Source organism: Orycteropus afer, unplaced genomic scaffold (assembly GCF_000298275.1).
Source record: "Orycteropus afer afer isolate SDZICR_OR568_19922 unplaced genomic scaffold, OryAfe1.0 scaffold00118, whole genome shotgun sequence".
NCBI classification, from domain to species: Eukaryota; Metazoa; Chordata; class Mammalia; order Tubulidentata; family Orycteropodidae; genus Orycteropus; species Orycteropus afer.
This window is the reverse complement of record NW_006921705.1, coordinates 1,765,410-1,792,300: the sequence shown is the minus strand read 5'-3', so window position 1 is coordinate 1,792,300 and position 26,891 is coordinate 1,765,410. Positions and strand designations below refer to the sequence as shown.

General features: G+C 36.2%; 1 protein-coding gene across 1 annotated transcript in view; it reads right to left on the bottom strand.

Annotated features, from left to right (window-relative positions):
* The window catches only part of PCDH15 (protocadherin related 15), a 1,158,626-nt gene that overhangs the window by 201,223 nt on the left and 930,512 nt on the right, over nucleotides 1-26,891 (bottom strand). Inside the window, exon 26 of the mRNA XM_007944018.2 lies at nucleotides 19,164-19,304. Coding sequence (XP_007942209.1) covers nucleotides 19,164-19,304 — 141 coding nt within the window. The remainder of the gene's footprint in view (nucleotides 1-19,163; nucleotides 19,305-26,891) is intronic.

Here is a 26,891-nt window from a genome sequence, read left to right as displayed (position 1 = left end):
AAACTGAAAAAAAAAAAAAGAAAAGAAAATCAGGGCAGGGCACCCAGGCTACATCCATGCACACAGACCGGGATAAATTCCTGCAGGCCTAGAAGGTGGGTGGCAGTGAGGGATGGCCGCATTCACCAAGAGGGTGTGGGATATAAGAGTAACAAGGGGAATGTCGCACCTTTCCTGTCTTCCAAGTCCAGAATGTCATTGCAGTTCTCGGCTAGTAGAGCCAGTTCCTAAGTCCCTGGAATCTGGGAGAATGCTGTTGCTTTAAATATCCAAAGTATATTTGGATATTTGGATATTATGGCTCAAACTGCTTGTAAACATTCTAAATGGCTGCACTCTCTGGACAGGCAAAAGTCCACAGATCAGCCCGTCTTCCTCTTCTCTGCTTCCTCTTTTATTCCCCAGCCACCAGTACAGTCCTCTGTGCAGTCCCTGGCTAGCAGTGTTGATTTTTAGATTAATTCTTAGGTCCTACCCCAGTCAGCAATATCCAAGCTGTCTGTGCTGTCAGGATTGCTGCCAGACCACAGCCCTGCATGTCTCCTTTTTTGGTGTTGTCATGCAAATTCTTCTGCTAGTTGCAGTTTAGTCTACTTCTATATGCTTCCCTTCAAAGCTCAGGGGTCCAGGATTATCTTCTGTATCTGTGTTAATTGGTTCCCCTTTTCTTTGTTGAAGAGGGTCTGTGCAGTCTTTCTGCCTCTTCCACCATCTACTGCCTCATCTTTCTTGTGGACTGGCTGAAGTGGAGAGAGATGAGGCTGGAGATGTAAGAAGTGATGATCGTGGGGGATAATCTGAGTCTGCACTTTTTCTTGACCTTTCACCTCCTGTCCTAGAAGCCTCGCAGGTCACACGTACAGGAGCTAAGACCCGTTCACCCCTTCAAATCCCATGGATCCTTTATTTTTATTTTTTTCAGAAGTAGATCACTAGTGCTTTCTTTCAAGGTACCCCTTGGTAGACTAGAACCTCTAATCTTTTGGTTACCAGCTGAACAAGTTAATCACTTGTACCACCTAGGTACTTTGCAGTCCACCACATTTGGATACAGATATGGTTTTTGAATATGTAAAGCAGAATTTGAGGGCTTTGAGGAAGAACATTCCTTCCTTTATAATTTGTGCCAAGTACTCCATTTTATTCCCTACGGTTACTACCATAATTTCATGTACCATGTACTCTTAGTGGGATGGTCAGTCACAGTGTTTCTTCTTAACCTCTGGCTAAGGCCACATGACTCAACCCAGAATCAGATTCCCTCCGCCTTCGTGAACCTGATATTTGAGCTGATTGCCACTTGCTTGAAAGTGATCCACCCAAACTATCTTGATGGTGCTTCCACAAAAAGAATTATTTCTTGAATTTCTAACTAAAGTTGCAAAAACGTATTTGGTTTCTTGTCCTTCCTTTTATTATTATTCAGCTTTTCTTTTTGTTGTATAAGTTATCAAATAATTCTTCCAATAAGTTACTTATACTATGAGTCAGTTAGAAAGAGTTTTTTTTTTTTTTTATTTCCAACCAAATAACTATTTCAAATACAGTTATAAATGTACTTTAGTCCATATCACAGAATAGCACCTTGTTGCCCTACCTCTAGAAAGAGTTTTGTTTTTCCCTTCTGTGGTGCCTAGAAATGTTATAAAATGCAGATTTTCCATCAAACCCACTGCCATCAAGTCAATTGCAACTTACAGTACCTCTATTAGACAGAGTAGAAGTGCCCGAAAAGGTCTCCAAAGCTGTAAATCTTTACCAAAGCAGATTGCCACATCTTTCTCCCCTGGAGAAGCTGGCTGTTGGGTTCAAACCACTAACCATTTAGTTAGCCGACACTGCTTTAAACCAATAGGTCATCAGAACTCCTGTATCAGTTATTATACTTTAACATATCTTTCTCCTCTAACTTCATGAATAATTATATAATTTTGACGATTTGTGGGGAAAATAAAATTTTTACTATAATTTTAAAATGTAGGACGGGGTTGTCATGATTGCTTTTCTAACATGTTCTAACCCTAAACCATTGTCATACAAAGAATCATACAAAGAACTGACAGATAAATATTTAGAATCTCCTTATGCAATAATTCAGAGAAGCAGCTGATGAGGCACTTTTTGGTATGCCATTTCTGTATTTCTAAGTGTGTCTCAAACATATTTCAGCTAATAGTAACAAGTATAATAACTTGTTTAATAGGTTCTTCCTGTGTTCCAATAAGTTAAGAACTTTTCAGATATCATTGTGCTTAAAATTCTCAAACAACCTGTGAAATACAGATATATTTATTCTAATATGAAAATGAGGATCCTAATGCTTAGAGAAGTTAGTAAAATCCAAAGCCAGATGTGGAATCCACAGCTCTGGTAGCATAGTGCCTAAGGCACTTGACTGCTAACCAGAAGGCTGGTGGTTCAAACCCACCAGCCACTCCTCGGAAGGTACTTCCATAGTGATACTGTTTGAGAAACCCAAGGAGGGGTCACTATGAGTCAGGTCTGACTTGACTGCACATAACAACAACAACAACAACAACAACAATCTTTACAGAAGTAGATTGTCTTATCTTCCTTCTGTGGAGCAGTTGGTGGGCTTGAACCATCAAACTTCTGGTTAGCAGTCAAATGCCTTAGGCACTGCACCACCAGATAGTGAAGTTCAAAAAAAAAAAAAAAAATTAGAAACAACAAATGCTGGTGAAGGTGTGGAGAAACTAGAGCTCTTGTACACTGCTGATAGGACTGTAAAATGGTACAACCACTGTAAGAAATGTATGGTACTTTCTTAAAAAGTTGAAAATAGAAAAAAAACCAAACATATGTCCTATATGCTCCAGTAATCCCACTAATAAATACATATTCTGGAGACATAAGAGCAATGGCATGAATAGATATATGCACACCTCTGTTTATCTCAGTGTTATTCATAAGAACAAAAGGACAGAATAACCTAACTGCTCATGACTGGTTGAATGGGTAAACATACTATGATAACACATACAATGGAATAGCAGGCAACATTAAAATAATGAAGAATCTATGAAACATCTCATAACATGGAGGAATGTGGAGAACATTATTCTGAGGGAAATAAGCCAATCACAAAAGGACAAATATTGTATTAGATTATTATTATAAAAATTGAAGAAAAGGATTAAACACAGAAAGAAACATTATTGATGCTTGCCAGGGATGGAAGGTGAAGGCAGGGTAAATCACAAACTGGAGAGTAGACTACAGCCTTCAGCATGGATTACATCTCAACATGAAGACTGCTACATCTTAACATAGAGGAAGCTACTGGGAACAGCACAATCTTTGCATTCCTCTGGAAATCTTCCTGTCTGGATGCTCAGCATAAGTACTGGGATAGTGTTAGTACCAGAGGAAAAAGTGCAAAACAGACACCTCAGGAAATGAGGACATGAAGGCTCCAGCTCAACAGTATAAGAGGGATAGGGTTTAGGGATGGCAATCTAATTTAATTACAGTGGTGTGCCTGGAAGGCTTTTCCCTTCTCCCTGCCTTGAGGTGACATAAAGGAAAAGTTCAGTCATCTTGGAGAATCTCAGATTGCTCTCAAAAACAAAACGAAAATCCTCACAACTAGACCAGTAAGAACATCATGATAAATGGAGAGAAGATTGAAGTTGTCAAGGAAGTTTTCATGGGTCCACAATCAATGGCCATGGAACAAGCAGTTAAGAAATCAAATGACAGAGGTATTGCATTGAGTAAATCTGCTGCAGAAGAACTTTTTAAAGTATTAAAGTGCAAAGATATCACTTTGAAGACTAAGGTGTCCCTGATCCAAGCTATGGTATTTTCAGTCTTCTTAAATGCATGTGAAAGCTGGAGAGTGAATACGGAAATACAAATAAGAATTGATGCATTTGAATTATGGTGTTGGTGAAGAATATTGCATATATCATGGACTGCCAGAAGAACAGACAAATCTATCCTGGAAGAAGTACAGCCATAATATTCCTTGTAAGAGTGACAGTGAGACTTTGCCCCATGTACTTTGGACATGTTATTAGGAGGGACCAGTTCCTAAAGAAGAGCATCATGCTTGGTAAAATAAAAGGTGAAAGAAAAAGAGGAAGACACATAACAAGATGGACTGACACAGTGGCTGTAACTATGAGATGAGTTCAAACATAGCAACAATTGTGAGGATGGTGCAGGAGTAGGCAGTGTTTTGTTCTGTTTTACATAGTATCCCTATGAGTTAGAAGCAATTTGATGGCACCTAACAACAACAGGGAGTAGAAAGGTATTAACTTGGGAAAGGAAAAAACAATATACAATAAGGGAGGAGTTAGCACAACATGACAAAGACAAAGGAAGACACTGGGATGTGCACAATACCGAAAGACAACAAAGATAAATACTATTGTATACATGATCCCACAATAATAGTAAGAACTAACAATATCTATGAGCTAGGAGCTCTGGTGGCATAGTGCCTAAGGCACTTGACTGCTAACCAGAAGACTGGTGGTTCAAATCCACCAGCCACTCCTCGGAAGGAAGGTTGGGCAATCTACTTCTGTAGTAATACTGGTTCGGAAAACCAAGGAGAGGTCGGTATGAGTCGGGTCCAACTCGACGGCACATAACAACAGCAACATGAGTAGCTATATAGGTAGTAATTCAAGCTGAACAGATGTGGGAAAGCAAATATAAGAACACCCAATAACATATACAGATTTGGTAGAGGATATTTCTACATATGTATTTGTATGTGCAAATATATATATCCAAGAATAGAGCAGAACATGCAGGCAGCAAAGTTTTGAAAATTCCTGAGCCATAGCCAAACACTTTGAGGAAATGAGTTACCAAACTTGGCAACTCAGGACCACCGTCTTGGGAGACAGCTAGCCCATTGGCATAACATAGTCCACAAAGACAATGGTCTACATTCTACTTTGTTGTATAGAGACTAGAGTCTTAAAACCCTGCAAGCAGTCATCAAAGATGTAATCATTCTTCTCTCCTCATCTTAAGGAAAGAATGGTGAAGAAAATAAAATACTCAAGGAAGTAGTTAGTCCAAAAGACTAATAGACTACACAAACCATAGCTTCTACTATACTGAGACCAAAAAAATTAGATGCCCATCTACCACCTCCTATCAGTATGATCAGGATCACAGTAGAAGGTCCTGGATATAGTGGGAGGAAAACAAAGTGTAGAATAAAATTCAAAATTCTATTAAAAGAAAAAAAAAAAAAAAAACAGGCTTACTCGTCTGATAGTGACCGGTATAACCCCCAAGACTGTGGGCATTAGACATTCCTCATGCCTGGAACTGAACTCACCCTTGGGGATCTACTTTCAGCTAAACAATAGACAGATCTATAAATTGAACGATAACAACAGGGAGGAATATGTTGCTCAACCACAGGAGACCAAAAGAGAAGCATATACAAAGCTACGAAGGAAGGAAGGGGCCATAAAAACTAAAACCAAACTCACTGCCGTGGAGTCGGACCCGACTCGCAGTAACCCCTCCTTGGGTTTCCGAGGCAGTATCACTACAGAAGTAGATTGCCCAACCTTCCTTCTGGGGAGTGGCTGGTGGGTTTAAACCACCGAAAAGGAAAAATAGAAATGGGTAATCCTAGTAAGAAGTGGGAAGAATGAAGAGTGTTGTTACATTGAGGGGTTTGCAACCAATGTCAAGAAACAAAGGTGCATGAATTGCAGAATGGAAACTAATTTGTTTCATTAACTTTCACCCAAACTACAATTAAAAGTTAAGAAAAGGAGAGATCTTTTTTTTTTTTTTTATTTTCATGCCTTTCTGCCTATTTTTTTAAAATTAAACCTTATTTTACTCTTATAATAGCTGGTGCCACTCCCCTTTTACGCAGCCCTCTTATGACTTAAGTAACCCAAAATCTGTATGTTCAGTTTTGAATATCCTCCAGAAGTCCAATTCTTTATTTATGACTATTTCCTTGATATAATTACTCTCACTCAGTGTTCTGGTCACCTAGTGCCACTCTGACATTAATATACCACAAATGGGATGGCTTTAACAAACAGGAGTTTATTCTCTTACAGTTTGGAGGCTTTAAGTCCAAATTCAAAGTGACAGGCTCTAGGGGCTGGGTGAAAGCCCCTCAACTTTGGGCTTCAGCTCTGCCTCCTGCTTCTGGCCCACTGGGGCTATAGGCGTTTTCTTCACTCAGACAGCTGCTGGCTGCTGAGACTGACAAGCCCAAGGTTGACAAGTAAAAAGGCACAGTACCAATGTTACCAAACCACATGGCAGGCCATTAATTCAAGTTCATTGCAAGTCCCAAGGTCAGCAGAGCATGGCAGGCTGCTCAACAATGACATGGCTACATGCAGGGTTCAAGCATGCCATAAGCTAGAGACTATCCCCAAAACTTCTTACATACAGGAAGTAGACCATATCCCAAAGGCAGCTACTCAGCTGCTTGTGGTAGATCCCACCATGGAATTGATTGCCAGTCTCATCATGGGGAATAACTACCACCAGCTGCCCAGCCACTCAACCAGGCCCAGCCAAGTTGACATACAAATTTAACTACCACACTCAGGTTCAAAAGTAGAAACTTACTGATTTATTCCCTTCTTTTCATGGTGGGTCATTAAATCCTGTCAACTTTTCTTTTGCATATATACCATATTTTTCCTTATCTAACCAACTCAATACTAGTTCAAGCCTGGACTATTCATTTAACATTTATTCTGCCTCCAAACTATCCTCCATGCGACCTAACTTTTCTCATTTTATGTTCCTGCATAAAAGTTTTACAAACATATATTCTCACTGTGAGTATTTTAAATATGTTATGAAAGAAACAAAAATGTAGGGAACATGGTTAACCTTTAGAGTTCTAAGATCCATTTCCAGAAAATTTAGTCGTAGATTGGGAGGAAGAAAGTACAAAAATATAAATTTCCAAGCGACTGTATCAATCAATTCTGATCAGTTGGTTCAAAGACCATGTTGGAAGGAACATCACATTATGCTGTGTTGTTTATTTATCTACTTCCCCTTTCTCTACTTCCTCCTCTGTTACCACTCATGGTTCTCTGAACTCATCTAATACCTTCTGTCTGCCAAGCTTTCCCTTCCAGTGCTCTCCCACTATACATGCTCCTTCTTTGTATTTGCCATAATCAGAATGGATAATGTTAAACAAAACTAGTTAGTGCTTCAAGTTGTTTCCATTTTCAATCTCAGTGAAGAAACTACTTAATCTACTGCAGCAGTAGTTCTCTGAATTCAAATCAGGCATGTCTGTATTTCTCATCTATCAATTAGCCCCGAACTTCTTGGTGCTACTATTTATTTTTTATACTTATGAGTCATAACTTCTGCACTTCCATATCAACTCCTTGAAGCATAGGATCTTATCTTGTAGATACGTGATGCCCTAAAACACTTAGAAAAATGCTCATGATTATCAAGTACTCAATATGTATTTGTTAAATATATGTAGGTTTTGATCATTCTTGTGGCATGAAAATAGTGTTTCAAGGGCCATGTGACAGGAAAATGAATCATACATCTGTGTCAAAAATAAAAGGAACATATTTATTGAAAATAAAATAATAACTCTAAATAATTTGTCTGAAAGTTTATATATTATATACATGCCATACATATACATGTACAAACACGTATATAATAATTATCTATCTTTACTTTGTTCTTACATGTCTTTCAGTGGCCATTAATACAATTATTAATTAGATTATCACTGTGGAAAATAAATATTCATCTTTCTTGGATAATTAAATATGAAATACCCTCCAGGTCTTCATGTTCCTTATGTAAATCATTTTGATTCTAGATAATTGGAATTAAGAACACTAGCATGAGTCAAAGAGCAATAATAATTACAAGAGAGTCTACAAAGCCTTTGCCAATCAAGGTAACGTAATCAAATAGGTGACATCTGATTGCAGAATCAAAATAGCACAGTCTCAGAACCTCCTGGTACACATGTATTTGCCACTTTTATCTAAGAACATACTCATTTTCATAATTCCACCACATATCTAGCTTTATTTTTTTCACTTCATATATTTAATGAATCAAACATCTTTATAAATCTGATGCAATTGACAATTAAATAAGGAGAATTATTATGTTATGGTGCTATTAATTTTTTAGATCAGGAATATATTAATTTTGACTAAATTCCACCCTTATGAAAAAATCTAAGAGTAGGTAAAATATGTTACGTTAATATAAATAATAAATGTCAAAAAATAAAGTTGAGTAGAACAATCGATTACACATCAGCATTTCTTCAATAGAACACATTAGAGCTTGCATCAAATAATTTAATGGACATAAATTCTCTATTATATGTTTAAAGAGGTATTTACCACTTTGTCATGAAATATACCTTCTCTACCTGCATGATGCTATACAATTCTTTCCATTAAAGGTCATCTCAAATTTTACCTTCCCTAAGCTAACCCCATGTGAGGAGCTCTGGTAGCGTAGTGCCTAAGGCACTTGACTGCTGACCAGGAGGCCAGCGGTTCAAACCCACCAGCCACTCCTTGGAAGGAAGATTGGGCAATCTACTTCCGTAGTGATACTGCTTCAGAAACCCAAGGAGGGGTCACCTTGAGTCGGGTCCAATTGGATGGCACATAACAACAACAAACGAGTTAACCCAAAGGACCTTTGGTGGTATAGTGGTTAAAGCACTTGACTGCTAACCAAAATATCTGTGGTTCTAACCCACCAGCCATTCTGTGTAAGAAAGATTAGGCAGTCTGCTTCTATAAATATTTACTGCCTTGGAAACCCTATGAAGCAGTTCTACCCTTCCTACAGGGTTGCTATAAATTGGAATCAACCCAATGGCATTTTTTTTTTTTTTTTTTGAGACCACCCATACTGTACTTGTGTTTCTGTTATAGCAACTGAGGCAAAACAAAACTGAATAGTATCCAATCCTTGCCTTTGAAGAGGATTTGTGAACTAGATGTATCTCTTTCTTATATTACAGGGGTTGTGGTAGGTAAGTTAAGGCATCTGACTGCTAACCAGAAGGTTGATGATTCAAACCCACCAGTCACTCTGCAGACTCAAAACTGGGCAATCTGCTTTCGTAAAGATTTATCACGTCAGAAAGCCAACGGGGGTCACTATGAGTCAGAATCAACTTGATGATGGTGGGTTTTTGGTAAAGTTGAGTGTCATCTTGGCTGGGCCTGATTTTGAGTGGCTGGGCAGCTGGATATAGTTTTCCCCATAATGAGACTGGTAATCAACTCTATTGTGGAATCTACTAGAGCAGCTCAGTAGATGCATTAGGAATGTGATCTGCTTCCAGTATATATGAAGAAGATTTGAGAAAGGTCTCTGTAGCCTTTTGGCATACTTAGACTCTGCATGTAGCTAGGTCTTCATTCAGCAGCCTTCCTTGTTATCAGCTGGTCTTGGTATTTTTTCTGGACTTGAACCAGTGGCCTGCCAGGTTGTCTGCTAATCTTGGGGCTGTGCCATTATACATGTCAACCTTGGGTTTGTCAGCTTCAGCAGCCAGCAGCTGCCTGAGTTATGAGATGCCTCCAGCTCCTGTGGGCAGAAGCAAGAGGCAGAGCTGAAGCGCAAGGTCAAGGAGCCTTCACCCAGCCTCTAGAGCTGGCATTTTTAACTTGGACTTCTAGCCTTCTAAACTATAAGAATATAAACTCCTATTTGTTAGAGCCACCCACTTGTGTTTTTTTTTCTATTAGAGCAGCACTAGCAAACCAAAACAGGAAGAAAGGATAGATTAAGGAAAATGTCAAAAAATGAGATATTTTAATTGAACTATACTAAATAATTAGGAGTTTATCTGGAAAATAAATGATTAATATTTTAGACAAAGGGCATGATGCAAGCAAAGATACCAATGCGTAACGATTCCTTAAGAGGAGAGTATGAAAAGTTAGAAACAGAGTAATCTAGGAAATTCCTATCAAGATTGAGAGCCTCACTGATGTTGAAGCAAAGCTTCTGAAGATTCATTCCGATTTATGTTCCTTCTACATGGTATTTTTCCCCATATTTCTCTTTGCATTATTGAAACATAATGCTGAAATATAGTTTTGTCTAGTTAATGGGAAGCTTTTAATGATTATTTCTTATAATAATCATCTAGTACATTCAGCTGTGGATTAAGGCTGATCAAAATAAAATGTTACTAAGAGAAAAGAATGTTCACGTTGTTTGCTATAAAAGATAAAAGATAAACAAAATGAATTACTAGCTATATGAAGTCACTCAAAAATATTAAATAGACTGTAATAATGGACAACAGATGGTCAGTGATGGTTCCCTTAAATAATAATGGAGAATTATTCAAAATTAACAAAAATTCAGATAATTTATCTCATATTTTAATGGATATTTATACTTATGATATTCAGACACTTGCTTCTGTTTTTTATTTTATTTTGGGAACACTGATATTTTGGGAATGTGTATAATTTAACAGAGTTTAGTATTTCTATGAATATTTTCTTTTTTTTCAACAGTAATAACATTTTTACTTTATTTTTTAAATTGTGCTTTAGGTGCAAATTTATAGAACAGAATTTGTTTCACCTTCAACATTTCGTGTACATTTGGTTTTACTCCCCAGGTACCATCTCCAACCCTAACCCACTCTCCTCTGCTCCCTTCCCAGTGTCAACCCCCTCCCTGTGCCCTTCTTAGTCGTGCACTCCTGTCTTTCCAGCTTTTCCTCCATGTGAATGTGGTCCCTCTGGTGCCCCATGGCCGATTATTCCAAGGGATGTATCTCCGTAGAGTAGGTGAGTGCATCACCCTGAGTTGAGTGTTCTGCATGGAAGTCTCATTACTGTTGGGCTGAGAGCCAGCCTTGGGAGTGAGTTTTATCCCAGGCCTGAAGTGTATCCCAGAGCTACAGTCTTGGGAGTCCCACCAGACTCCATCTGACCAGTTATTCTGGTCGTTATTGTGTTTTTGACTCTTGTTCCAGGTTTTTCCTCCCACTCTATCCAGGATCTACAGTTTTGATCCCTTCCCAAGTTGGCAATGGTTGCTGGGCACCATCTAATTCTTCTGATCTCAAGGTCTATCATGACCTAGGGCTGATATTTCCAAATGTCCTTGGTTTTCTTCACTCTTCTTTGTTTCTAACAATGGGAGACCATTAGTTTCATCTTACATGGCTGCTCAAAAGCTTTTAAGGCCCCAGTCACTACTCACCAGAATGGGTTGTGGAACAAGATTTTTATGTATTTTGTTATGCCAATTTAGTCTGGTATCCCCAAATACAATGGTCCCGAGTCAGCAGATCCAGTGGACCTCTCTCCCACAGTGTCTGGCTGTCTGTGAGGTGTTGCTCTATGTCTGCCTTCTGTTGCTTCTATAATGATTGCAGTTATTTTGCATCACTAGTATCCATGCAAGTTTAGACTCAGCTGAATCTATCATTGGTCTAGAGTATGTTCCTGTTCACTGATCCCCATCTGATCTGTTCAGCTGTCTATGTATTTATTCATAGCCTGGTGTTTGGTGTTAATGGTAATGCAGTTTTGTAGATATACTCGGATTAGTCTCTGCTGTCTATATCTTATTTGCACAATTTGGAGTTCTCCTTTTCCCCAATGTTATCATGCTGGTCACAGATTCTTTTCATACTATCCTTCTCCTGCTCAACTCAGTGTATGGCCTCCAACTAGTCCAGAATTATCCCCTTCCCTTCCCTCCCATCCCCTGTAACCTACAAAGTGAGTTCCCTTCCCTAAGCAAACTCTTCCTTGATGTTTTACAGTAACGGACTCACACAGTATTTGTCCTTCTGTGATTGACTTATTTCACTCAACATAATGTCCTCCAGGTTCATCCATATCATGAAATGATTCATGTACTCTTCATTGTTCTTTAATGCAACATACCATTCCATTGTGAGAATGGACCATAGTTTGGTTATCCATTCATCTGTTGACAGATATTTAGGTTGTTTCCATCTTTTTGCTATAGGGAATTGTGCTGTGATGAACATGGGTGTGCACATGTCTGTTCATCTCCTGTTTCTCACTTCTTTAGGCTATATTCCTACTAATGGTATTGCTGGTTCAAATGGTATTTCTATTTTCCATTTTTTTAAGGAAACACCATACCATTTGCCACAAGGTTGTACCATTTTACAGTCCCACCAACAGTGTATGAGAGTTCCAATATCTCCAGAACCTTGCCAGTGTTTTTTATTTTCTGTCCTGTTGAACTTTGTTATTATTGCTGGGGTGATGTGATATCTCATCAGATTTAGTAGGCTTAGTTTATCTTTAAGGAGTCTGGTGGTGCAGTGATAAAGCTCTTGGTTATTAAACAAAAAGTCAGAGATTTGAATTCACTAGCCACTCCATGGAACAAAGATGTGGCAGTCTGCTTCAGTAAAGATTACAACCAAGAAAACCATATGGGGCAGTTCCACTCTGTCACATGGAGTCACTAAGAGTTGAAAATTGACATAAAAGCACCTAACAACAACAGTTTGTCTTATATCAGATGTTTTCCTGAATGAACAGGTATAGGGCATCTACTGCATAGTTCCACACTTCATATTTTATCAAATGATTTCTGTTTTCTGGAACAGAATATAAGGTTATAAAAATATTCGTGGGTGAGCAAATAGGCTCCACTTCGAACTTCAATGTATACTTGGGCCAAAAAGACTAAGAAAAAAGAATTAAAATTGTTAGCCATATTAATTAGAAAGAAATCCCAAAAAATGAAAGCAAAACAAAACAAAAACAACATGTATCTCCTCTCTTTAGGCCTTGAGACTCAATATCAGGTGTAAACAGAATAATTTTATACATTCCTAGATTTCTACTTTTAACTGCCTATGAGCTCAAAATAAAATGTTTTCCTCTTGATACATGTTTTTTTCTTCATATAATATATGAAGAAATATATATTGTAATCTATACTCTAATGAAGAAAGTTTATTCACAAGTTATTTTCATTGTTTCAATAAACCAGTTTTGGGACAACAGAATAGCAATTGATCTCAGAAATGTATTAATGTAACTCACTAACCATCATTAAGTCACATTTGCAAGCAGAAGAACTATTTTGCCCAATACAAATGTTTTCATGGAGAAGTGATTTTTCTTTTTTTCCATGAACCTCATGGAATAAATTTATGTTTCATTAAAAATGTATTTATTTCAACTGTGTATTTATATAAGATGCCAAAAATATTTGAAGCAAAAATAGCATAATAGGCATTATGGTGCTATTTTGCATAAAATGATCTCCAAGTTTTAAAGCAATAAAATATCAATACAGTTACTAACAATGCATTCATACATTTACAACCCAAATATAAGGCCTTGAACATACATGGGTTTTCTAGGACTGAGGAAATAACACAGAACCTGATGTAATTTTGTTATCAAAGTTATATGAAAAATGCTTTTGTAAGTCAGTCAATCATGAGTAAGGAGTCATTAGCATTATTTGTCACAGACCTTCTGTTGGGAATCAGAACAGCAAAGAAAATGAAATGCATTACAAGCTTGTACCCTAAAGCAAAACCATAAAATGAAATCAATAGCATTTGAGCTGCTTTATCACCAGTGTAAGTTTTATCTTAATTGTTCTGTCATTTATTCCTGATTGAAAGGCTAGTTATCGACTAAAAACAGAAGGATGTATTTATAGAAAGCTATGTTTTTTCCTTTCACATTCAAAGATAATCATAATTTCACTTTAAAGGAAAAATTGCCACTTCAGTTATGGAATTTTATAAATCAAATTGAGCTATAAAATTGCATATTGTTGCTTTTGTTCTACATAATAATAAAAGAATGGGGATGACTTTGAGACAGAAATATTAATATAAGCTTCTGTGGCAATTCTCCTGGACACAAGATCCTTACATCACTTTAGAATCAACAACATTCTGCCCTGAAAACCCAAGAGAGAATGAATGAGTTGGTCTGGGGAACAGAGAATATGGATGAGAAGAAAAGAGAACTTACCATTTTGAAATAACACACTAAAAATAGTAATGCATTCCATTTGTCTCTCTGCTGTGAGGCAGAAATAAATATTTGATCAAAAATAGTGGTCAATACTGGAGCCAAGGAAGAAGATATGGGTACCTGACAGAATAAAAACACCAGAAGAGAAATAGAAGCTGGGGGTCTAGAGGCCCAGAGAGTTTGCAGTAAAGTAGGAACAGGAAATTAACACTTCATTTCTAGCTTTGTTGGAAGCAGAGAAATTCCCTAAAGATTTTTAGAGTAATGAGTTTTTAGAGTGGTAAACTATTTTTTTTTCTCCTATTTAAAATATCTTTGACAACCGGTATCTAGTACTTGCATATCTCTTTGATATTTTAGGTCTACTGTATCTTGCCTTTTTGCCAAAATTTCAATAATACTTACTTATTTAAAACTTACTGTGTTTGAAATTCTTCTTTCATATCTTTTATATTAATTCTTAAATTTCAAAGATCAACCCATTTGAAAATTTTGTTTACTCTTCTATACTGCATTGAACTGTGTAAAACCACCAGACATAGCACTTGGTAATAGTGTACACATTACATTGTTACTATTTGTTTACTTTGGTCTTATACTGAACTAAGGGCTTCTTGGGAGTAGGGATGTTTTTATTTTTGTGTCCTAAAATCTTATTATAGCAAAAAAACATACTCACTGCCGCAGTGAGTGACTCATAGCAATCTTATAGTACAGAGTAGAACTGCCCCATAAAGTTTTCAAGGCTATAAATCTTTACAGAAACCGACCACCTCATCTTCCTCCTGTGGAGCAGACAGTGAGTTTGAAATAATGGTCTTTTGGTTAGCAGTCAATTGTTTTAACCACAACATCACCAAAAATCCTTAAAGTTCTATTATAGTATCTAGTATATTATAGATATTCAGTACATAAGTATGAAGGCAATGAATGGTATAGTACAGATCCCAAGCGGGGGGGGGGGGGGACTCTACAGGCCCTGAATTTATGATCATGACTTGCTGAGTCTAGAGTTTATTAGCTAGGAAAAAATAAAAGAAAAATAATTCTATTTAAGACTTTCAGGAATATGTTTTATCTTCACTATTAAACATAGGTGTTTCAAAAACCCAACTGAAAAACTTCAGTGGACATGAAGACAGTTCACCAAAGGAGACATTGAGGCAGCCAAGAAACACACGAAGAAATGTTCATGATCATCAGCCATTGGAGAGATGCAAATCAAACAATAATGAGATATCATCTCACCCCAGCAATAATAGCAAAGTTCAACGAGACAGAAAACAACAAATGCTAGTTAGGGTGTAGGGAGATTGACGCTCTCATACACTGCTGGTGGGACTGTAAAATGGTACAATCACTGTGGAAAATGGTAGGAGTTTCTTCAAAAAGTTGGAAATTGAAATATCATTTGATCCAGCAATCCCATTACTAGGGATATATCTCAAAGAAGTAAGAGCTAGAACACGAATAGATATATGCACACCCATGTTCATCACAGCACCGTTCAAAATAACAAAGAGATGGAAAGAACCTAAATGCCCATCAATGGATAAGTGGATAACTAAACTATGGTACACAGACACAATGAAATACTATGCAGCATTAAAGAATAATGAGGAACTTGCAAAAGTCTTCATAACAAGGATGAACTCGGAGGACATTACACTGTGTGGAATAAGTCAATCACAGGACAAATACTTTGTGCGTCCACTACTATAAAAAGTCAAGGAAAGATTTACACATGAAACTTCTTTGTTGGTTACCAGTGATAGGAGGGAAAGGGAAAGAATGATGATAGCTAGGTAGGAAACATGTAATGATTTGGGTGAAAGAAAAGATAATATACCCAAAGTGGGTAACCAGCACAGTATCACCAAGGATAAGGAGGACACAGAGGGGTGCACAGCAGATACCAAAGGAAAGACACAAGGAAAAGGTAACCACAGGGAGGAAGTGGGAAGAGAGTTGTTACACTGTCAGGATTTCAATTAAGTCACAAAACAAAATGCGCATGAATTATTGAATGGAAAACAAATTTGTTCTGTAAACTTTCACCCAAATCATAATAAAAAGTTAAAAAAACAAAAGAAACAAACAATAACAACAACAAAATAAGTGTCCCTGGGTGGTGCAAACAGTCAAGTGCTTGAAAGTTGGGCCAATCAAACCCACCCTGAGGTGCCTCTGTGGAAAATGCTGGTGGCCTGGTTCCAAAAGGTCACAGACTTGAAAACCTATGGAACAGTTTTACTGTATACATCTGGGGTCTCCATGAATCAGAATCTACTGGACAGCCACAGACAACAAGGGCATTGTGATTTTAAGAGTCTTTATCCTTCAGAGCTACACACGAAAATAGTTACAGAGTAAACATTATGCCTCTGATTAGCTTCAAAATATTGGATTTAGGAGTAAATGAGAATATAGGTGAAAACAAGATTTCCCTAAATTGATAATATTGAAGTTGGGTAGTTAGAGGTTCTTTATAATATTCTCTGTAATTTTGTGTGTTTCACATATTCCATACAAAAAGGGTAAAATATTTTAAATTATTCCTAGTGTCAAACTTATGACATGAGTTGTAGATTTTTTTCTCTTTTAATCATTAATTTACTTTTAAATATTAAATCTGATCACAACATACTTATGAAACTTTCATTGAAAAAGATTTCATCAGTAAATTCTTGGTAAAGAAATCACAATAAAAATGATTCTTAAATGAATTAAACTTCTGTTTATTACCTTTATTCATATGATATATGGAGGAGCAACTCATTCTGAAGGAGGATGTTACCTTTAGACAATTATTTAATTAACCTGAGTTTATATAATGGCCTTATTATTTGTATAGCTAATGGACTAGGGATTAATTATAGGTCATTAACAGTCATTAATGAATGGAGTTGTGTTTGAAACACGGGTTTTATATTTCAAACTCAAGAGCAAAAATCAATTGATTTTTTAGCATGAATTGTAACAACAGTATTTAAAGCATCAGGGATTAAAGAAACTAACCATTTAGCTTCTAGGCTTCTTGCATTTTGGAGAAGATAATTCATTAATTTATTAATTAGTCTCACCTCTACATGTACCCTGCAGCATGTACAAGTATATACCTATGCATAGCTAAACTTTTATTAGCCTTAGTTTACAGTAATTTAACTTACAATGATGAGAGCTAGTCACATTTATTTTTGATAAAGCTTTCCAAAATACTCACAAGTGAGAGTTCAAGTACCAGGTTCTACAACTTATATTTAGGAAATATATAGTATATATATATATGTGTGTGTGTGTGTGTGTATACATATAAGTGTGTATATATATATATATTTATATATAGGTATGTATTCTACAAATATATTTAGCAAAATTTTCTTTCCAAATCAAACTGCTCATTTGTTTCAAATTATGATGGTAAATACCAAAAAACAAACAAACAAACAAACTCATTGCCTTGTCTAGTCGATCTTGACTCATAGCAATTCCTCTTTGGGTTTCTGAGGCTGTATCTCTATGGAAGTATATTGCCCAAACTTCCTTCCAAGGAGTGGCTGGTGAGTTTGAACCGCCAGCCTTCCGCTTAGAAGTCAAATGCCATAGGCACCAGGCCACCAGAGCTCCCATGGTAAATACAGTTTTCGATTATTCTTTCCTGCTTATTTATAATCTCAACAATATAACTTACATTATATAATTTAAAACTACTCTAACCTTTTGACTCCTGGTTTAATCAATTCAATCAATAATTTGAAGCATCCTCTATAATTTTATAAAACATATAATTGCCTTCAATTTAAAGATTTTGAAACACTGAAAGAACTGGTCTGTTCTTTTTCCAAAATTTAATTATGCAAGTCATGTATAATCATTGAGTACAATTTAATTTTTCTAATTCATACGATACAGTCAGTATAATCTGATTTTTCAAATCATTTAGTTGGTGCCTATACAAGAAACTCTATAGCTCTCTACACTACATCTGCAAATGAGGTTTAGAATCAATGAATTGTTTTATTTTCATGCTCAGAAATTGATGAACTGATTAAAAATAATTCTATAATGCACCTCTGCCTTTCACTCCCATCATGTTCTCCTCCCCCCACAGTACTTGAGCTCTCACCTCCTGGTATACATACTTGTACCCTTGCTCTCACTCTCCTCTTCTTTTTATCTCTTTCCCCTTCTAAAGGAATTGATAGACGGAGTGCTATGTTAGGACGTCCAGGAATGCTCCCAGAATTAAAGGTGAAAGTTCCAGATCTTGTTTCCCACTTCATACTCTACCTGAGACTTTATTTCACTAAGGTTTAAACTAAGTTTGGCTTTTTTGGTACATCTAGAGTCTGAAAGTGACTGTATGATTTAGAAAATATGGCTTGTATAAGTGCAAAAAATATTGACTAAATGGATAGAAGGGAGTCATAGTTTCTATTATTGTTAACACCTCCCATGTTCTATGCTAGCCCCTTTCAGTACTTTGCTCTTGCTTACTTCTCTGTATGGGTAAATTACATGCCACTTAAATGTCAAAGAAAGATTTTGGAGTCCAAATAGACATGGCCTTAAATACCAAATTTCTCATTTACTGATTGTATCAATGAAAAATCAAAGCATTTAACTTTTCCTTATATTTTTTGTAAAATTGGGATAATAATTCTCATCTCACAGAAATATGTGAATTAAATATAATGCCACATATGGAAATTTCAATAAACATTAGTTACTAATTTTAAGATGTTTTTCTACTCAGCTTTAAGAAAATACATCAATATAAGGAGCCACACAATTCAGGGAATGCCTAGAAGTCATGGATTCATTTGCAGTTTACCTTCCAGAGGGTGCTCCACAGCCTTACAATGGGATTAAGAGTCATATTTATTATTTAACACACACAAATAATGATGGCATCATAGTGCTATTGTATACAAAGTTTGAAAATAGTGTGTTTTCTTATCTTTTTGCTTATGAAATAACTCCCAGTATTATCATATACCAGCTAGTATAGTGAATGACCAATCTTATCTGTTAGTGATCTTCCTGTCTGCTTAATGAAAATTTATTTACACACATGCATTTTCATTAAAAAATGAGCAGAAATGTCATAAAATACAATGCTAAATTAAGTATATTACTTACTTTTTGAAGGAACTCGGAGATTGGCAAGGACCACTTCCAGGGAATCAGCTTGGACTCGAAGCACATAACTTGTCTTTGTCTCATAGTCCAGAGGGGCATTTACATAAATAACACCCGTGATGTTATTGATTTCAAATGCACCTAGAATTTAAAATACAATTCCTTTGGTCATTTATTTACACTAGCAGCAAAAAAGAATTAGTTTAAAAAAGCACTGTGATTTAAAAAAAATACTAAAAAAAAATACTAAAAATACTTATTTGTAACAAGAATAATGTACAAAAGCGAAGAGATGCTGGCTAGTCTTTGGACACTATTCTAGCTCTTGAAATGACCAACTTTAGTATTTCTCTAACTGCACTTCTTAAAATTCTAGTGGTTTTCTTCTTGTGTAAACTTTTTTTCTTTCCCTAATTTCACATATTTTTGGGGGGTAAGATATCAGAGTGACTTATTTGGATGGTTCTGATTCAGGGTCTTCTGTGAGGTTGCAGACATGATGTCAGCTGGGGCTGCATCAGCTGAAGACTTCTCAAGGCTGAAGGATCCACTTCCAAGATGGCTCACTCACATGATTGTGGGTTCATTCTTCACTGTTGGCTAGAGGCCAACAGCAATGAGGCCGAATCAAATAGGTCTCTTCACTGGGCAGCTTAAGTGTCTTTATAACATGGAAGATGCCTCCTCCAGAATGAGTAATATCACCTGCAAATAGGAAATTTTGACCCACTTTCTGGAGTCACACACTGTCACTTTTAGTTTATTCTGTTTATGAGAATCAAGTCATTTAGTCCAATCCACACTTAACACAGAGAGGAAATAGTCTCTCCTTCTTGAAGGGAGGAGAATCAAAGCCTTTGTGGCTATTTTAAAACCACAACAATGTCTTTAATTATTACAAAATTCTAATGAATCTCTTTAACTATTGCTTCTGCTTCCATGCTCTCTTTCCTGTCCTTACGAAATGCCAAATACATGTTATAATTTTTGACTGTCACCCTGTTTTCCTTATGTACTTATTTATTTATTAAATTTCCTTCTCTATGCCTAATTCTGGATATTTTCTTCAGATCTACCTTTGAATTTATTACTTCTTTCTTCAGTTGAATCTAATTTGTTTATAACTTATCCTATGAGCTCTTTCCCCCTTCATTGCTATAACTATTTTGTTTTCTGTTGTAGTAAATACATAGGTAAATAAAATGGTCATTTAAACAATTTTTTTATGTTCACTGGCATTAAGTATACTCATCGTGTTCAGCCATCACTATTGACCATACTCAGATTTTTCCATCACCATTATGAGTTTGTAATTTCAGTTATTATATTTTTCAGATCTGTAGTTTTCATTTTACTTTAAAAAAATAATTTCTAATCTTGAATTCATCTATTTCTTTCAAAGTTGTCAAACATCATTATTTTTAAATCTGTTTATTTTTCTGTAAATACATTCAAAGCGAGGTATGACTACAGGATCATCATCAGCCATCTCATCACACATCAATCCAATCAGAAACTGAGATAATTCAAAGCAATTTAGCCCTTACTCTTTGGTTTATTTTTTTGGTTTCCAACAAAAAACCAGGCTTCCTCTCATCAGTGGCCCTTGAACACCAATTTTGGTTACATTAATTTACTTCTCTATGTTTTCCTTTTCTGTATCTATGATTTTCACTTATGAGCTCTCCAGTGCTTTGAAACATCTTTTGCACAACTTTTCTGGTTGTTCTCAATAGAAAAATTTGTCCTAATATTTACTTTATCATTACCAGCAAATGACTTTCTTGCCTGATTTTTTTTTTAAAGTTTATTTATTTAGTTTCCACTGAGGCTATACACAGCAAAACATACACCAACTCAACAGTTTTCACATACAGTATATTGTAATATTTACCTTAATTGCATATTTCGAGTTGTGCAACCTTTCTTACCTTCCTTTTCTACATTTTCCTCCCCTCCTTGACATAGAGCCATTGCCTTTAAAGTTGCTATATAATCTTTCAAGTTGCTGTTGTCACACTGATCCCATAAACATAGTACTTAAAAAAGTATTACACTTAAGGCAGATATTTTAAATAGTTAACTAACATTTGGGTTTCAGAAGACTGTGAGGGATATTTTTGGTTTAAGGTTTAAAGATTATCTTGGGGCAATAGTTCATCCAACCTTTATAGCTCCAAGAAGCCTGTGAAAATTTGAAATTCTGTTCTGCATTTTCCCCTTGTTCAGGATCTTCTGTGGTATCTTTGATAAAAGCATTCAATAATGATAGCCAGGCACCATCCGGGGCTGGTCTCAGGGCAAAGGAGGCAGTTTTTCATGGAGGGAATTAGCCACACATTTCATATTCCTCATCTATTCCTGACTCTCCTTCTTCTGTTTCTCTAGATGAATGTAGTCCTATTATTCAATATAGTCCAACAAACTAGGAGGTACAACAGAAACACTAAATATGTTGTTATAGCTTGATTATTTTTATAATATTATAATATTTTATAGTATTATAACATTTTTTTGATATTTCATTTCACTATTTTTTAAAAAAACATTTTATTATATATTTTATAATATGTATCTGATTACAAGAAGTTCCTGGGTTACGAAGGTCAGATTTACAGACATTACTGTTAGTTGGTAAGTGCAATCAAGTTGGTTGCAACTCATAGGGACCCTATGAACAAAAGAACAAAACACTGACTGGTTCTGTGCCACCCCCCAATCACTGCTATGCTTGAGCCTATTGTTGCAGCGACTGTGTGGGTCCATCTCATTGAGGGTCTTCCTCCTTTTTGCTGACCTCACCATGATGATGTCCTTCTCCAGGGAGTTTCCTCCTGATAACATGTCCAAAATACATGAGACAAAGTCTCACAATCCTACCTTCTAAGGAGCTCTCTGGCTGTACATTTGCCAGTACAAACACATTTATTCTCCTGGTAGTCCTTGGTATATTCAGTGATCTTTGTCAACACCATCATTCAAATGCATCAATTCTTCTCAGTCTTCCTTATTCATTGCCAAACCTTCACATGTAAACGACGTAATTGAAAATACTATGGCTTGGGTCAGGCACACCTTTGTCCTCCAAGTGGCATCTTTGCTTTTTAACACTTTAAAGAAGTCTTTTTTTTGGCAGTAGATTTGCCTAGCACAATATGTTGTGTGATTTGCTGCCTGCTGCTTCCATGGGGATTCATTGTGGATTCCAGTAAAATGAAATCCCTGACAAGTTCAATCTTTTCTCCATTTTTCATGATGTTGCTTATTGTTCCATTTGTGAGAATTTTTGTTTTCTTTATGTTGAGATGTAATCCATACTGAAGACTGTAGTCTTGAATATTCTGCAGTAGGTGCTTCACATTTTCTTCATTGTATGCAAGCAAGGTTCAGTCACTGCATATCTCAGGTTGATAACAAGTGTTCCTCTAGCCCCAATACTGCATTCTTCCTCATATAGTCTAGCTTCTCAGGTTATTTGCTCATCATACAGATTGAATAAGTAAGGTGAAAAGATATAACCCTAATGTGCACCTTTCCTGATTTTAAATCATATAGTATGGCTTTGTTCTGTACAAACAATTGCCTTTTTGTCTATGTACACATTCTGTATGAGCACAATTAAGTGTTCAGGAGTTATACAAAGTTATCCATAATTTTTTATGATTCACACAGTCAATGCTTTTGCATAGTAATCAAGACGCAGATAAACATCTCTCTGGTTTTCTTTGCTATCATCTGAGACACATCTGACATCAGCAACCACACCCCTCATTCCACACCCTCCTTTAAGTCTGCCTTGAATTCTTAGCAGTTGCCTGTTGATGCACTGATGCAACCATTTTTGAATTATCTTCTGCAAAATTATACTTGCATATGACATTAATTATATTGTTCCATAATTTATGCATTCTTCTGGATCACTTTTCTTTGCATTAGGCACAAATATGGAGCCCTTCCAATCAGTTGGCTAGGTAGCTATTTTCCAAATTTCATTGCATAAATGAGTGAGCACCTACAGAGCTGCATCCATTTGTGGAAACATTTCATTGGGCATTGTGTCAATTCCTGGAGCCTTGTTTTTTGGCAATTCCTTCAGTGTAATGTGAACTTCTTTCTTCAATACCTTTGGTTCTTGATTCTATTATACCACCTAAAATGGTTTAAGGGAGCTCTGGTAGCATAGTGCCTAAGTCACTTGATTGCTAACCAGAAGGCTGGCAGTTCAAACCCACCAGCCACTCCTCAGAAGGAAGATGGGGCAATCTACTTCCTTAGTGATACTGCCTTGGAAACCCAAGGAGGGGTCTCTATGAGTTGGGTCTGACTCAGGGCACATAACAACAACAACAACAAAAAAAAATGGTTTAAAATCAACCAGTTCTTTTTTAAAAAAAAACTACATTTTATTGAAATGTAATTTCTGTAGTGTGAAATACACAAAACTAAAGTGACATGTGTCAGTGCATTTTTTTTTTTTTCCAGTGTTCCCTCCCCTCTGCTCCCATCCCTGGTAACAAAGAAAGTTTCCTTCCACATATAAACCTTTCCTTGACTTTTTACAATAATGAACTAATACTATATTTGTCCTTCTGTGATTGACTTACTTCACTCAGCATAATATCCTCCAAATTTATCCACATTATGTGGTGTTTTGCAGATTCTACATTATTTTTTAGTATTGCATAATATTCCATTGTGTGTATGCACCATAGTTTGGTTAGCCATTCTTCTGTTGATGGGCTTGTAGATTGTTTCCATCTTTTTGCTATTGTAAATAGTGCTGTGATGAACATGGGTGTGCAAATATCTGTTCTTGTCCTGGCTCTCATTTCTTTAGGATCTATACCTAGTATTGGGATTACTGGGTCAAAAGGCATTTCTAATTCCAGTTTTTTAGGGAATCGCCATACTGCTTTCCACAGTGGTCATATCATCTCACTGTCCCACCAGCAGTGTATGAGAGTCCCAATCTCTCCACGTCCTCTTCAGAATTTGTTATTTTCTGTCTTGTTGAACTTGGCCATTAGTGCTCGGGGGAGATGGTATCTCATTTTGGCTTTGATTTGCATCTCTCTGATGGCTAATGATCGTGTATGTTTCTTCATGTATTTGCTGGCTGCCTGAATATCCTCTTTGGTAAAGTGTCTATTCATGTTTTCTGCTCATTTTAAATTGGATTGTTAATTTTTTTGTTGTCGAGGTGTTGGAGATTTTTTTTAAATAAATTCTAAAAATAAGTCAGATATGTCATTGCTGAATACTTTCCCCTTTTCCCCCAATCTGTATGTTGTCTTTTTACTCTTTTGGCAGTGTAATTAGTGACAAGTATGAATTTGTTACTGTCATTTTTTATATGCTTTTTCATGGCACATAAAATGTCTATGTTCCATATAATTTTCTGTGCTAAGCTCGTTTTATTTATGAATCATGTTATCACTTCCTTCTTTGCTATTGTTTTAATATTTGCTAAATATTTGTGCTGGTCCTCTTTTTTATTGTGATGTGAAGGTTTATCATTTTTTTCAAGGTTACCCTGTGATTTATAATTTTCTTCCCAAGTTTAGAACAGTTTGCTCTATCTTGCAGTGTCTTGACTTCACCACCATTTAAAAGTTCTGCAACTACTCTATTTTTTCCCCTCTTTTTGGTTTGTAGTTGTCCTCATTTATCAATTGGTGTCTCTGGTTCCCTGTTTACAGTCTTGTAGGCTTATTTACTTTGGGTACTTCCATAACTGGATTGGTTTCTGGGTTATGTCACCATGTGTGTTAATGGTCATTCATTGTTTGATGTTTTTGGTTCTCTGTCCATAGGACTCCCTTTAGCATCTCTTGTAAAGTTGGGCTGGTTTTAACAAATTCCTTTAATTTTGCTTATCTGGAAATGTCCTGATTTCATCATCATATTTGATGTTGAACATGATGTTCATATTCAATGTTGCTGAATATATAATTCTTGGTTGAAAATTTTTTTCTTTCAGGGTTTTATATGTACCATCCCATTGTCTTCTTGCCTGCATGGTTTCTACTGAGAAATCTGAGCTTAGTCTTATTGTTTGACCCTTATAGGTAACTTTTTGTTTTTCCCATGCTACTTCCTGGATTCTTTCTTTGTCTGTGGTTTTGGTGAGTTTGATTATGATATGTCTTGATGATTTTCTTTTGGGGTCTACCTTGTTTAGTGTTCATTGGACTTCTTCAATGGATATGTTCTTATCTTTCCTCATACTAGGGAAATTCTCTTCTAATAAATCTTCAACAATTTTCTCTGTGGTTTTATTTGTCTCTTCCTGTTCTGTAATTCTGATTATATGTAGGTTATTCCTTTTGATGGTATCCCACATGAATCTTAGGCTTTCTTCATTTTGTTTTGATCTTCTTTCTGATTGATCCCTTTCCAAAGTAGTATTGAGGTATTTGTCTTCAGTCTCACTAATTCTGTCTTCCATTGATTCAATTCTACTCCTTTGCTGTTCACTGTGTTATCTATTTCTGAAAATTTATTACTAATCTTCTTGATTTCTATCTGTAGATTTTGTATCATTTATAATTTTTCATTTATTTTGTTATTTTGTTCTTGTGTTGTCTTTCAAATATTTCTAGGGTTTTCTCTGTGTTTTCCTCAACTTTGTCAGTGTTTTCCTTGATCTGTGTCTCAATCTGTTGAAGGTACCTAAATATAATTCTTTGGAATTCCTTATCAGGAAATTCCAATGCTGCTTCTTCATCAAGGATGTGTTCTGGGTCTGTATCCTGATCCATTGTTTCTCTGGCTTTATCTTGCTTCTTTTTGTAGACTGTGATGCTCTGTTGCTTCTGAGACATTGTGATGTTTTTGTGTTTATATTTAATTGGTGATTGCATGTTGGAGTGACTTGCCCACTTTTTTGTTTTCTTTGGATGCTGTCTATGTAAGCAGGGTACTGTGCTCCTCTATTTGTTAGTTGGCAGCACTATACACTCACCACCTGTCTCCTTTCCCATTGTCAGCCTCCTGTGTGTTCCTGCTGTCCTTGGCAAATGGAGCCTATTCTTAGGTTCTGTTTTCATTTAGGTTTTTCCACTAGTTGGTATCTAATCCACTTCTGTAAACCAAAAAACCAAATACACTGCCTCTGAGTTGCACCCCACTTCTGTATACTTCCTTTCAAAGCTTAGGGCTCCAGGATTATCTTCTCTATCTCTGTTAATTGGTTTCTCTTTTCTTTGGTGAAGAGGGTCTGTGAAGCTTGTCTGCCTATTCCACCATCTTAACAGAAGTCCTCAATCAATTCTTTTTGGTATAGTGGGTCTGTGTATTCTTTCCATCTTCTTCTTATGCTTCCTCATTGTCCAGTATTTTGCTCATACAATCCTTCAATATTGCATCTCAAGGTTTGATTTTTTTTCTTCAGTTATTTCAGCTTGAGAAATGTCAAGCATGTTTTTCCTTTTTAGTTTTCTAACTCCAGGTCTTTGAATATTGAATTATAATAATCTATTTTATCTTCTCAAGCTGCCCTTTAAAGTCTGTTCAGGTCTTTTGCTTCATGATTTTTTCTCCTCAATAGCAAATTTCAGAGTCTATGTTGACATCCATGTTGATCTTCTCTTCCTTTCCTATATTTTTAATGACTTTTTGCTTTCTTCATGTAAAATGTCTTTGGTGTCATCTCACAAATCATCTGGTCTTCAGCCATTGGTGTTCAATCCATCAAATCTATTCTTCCGATGGTCTCTAAATTCAGGT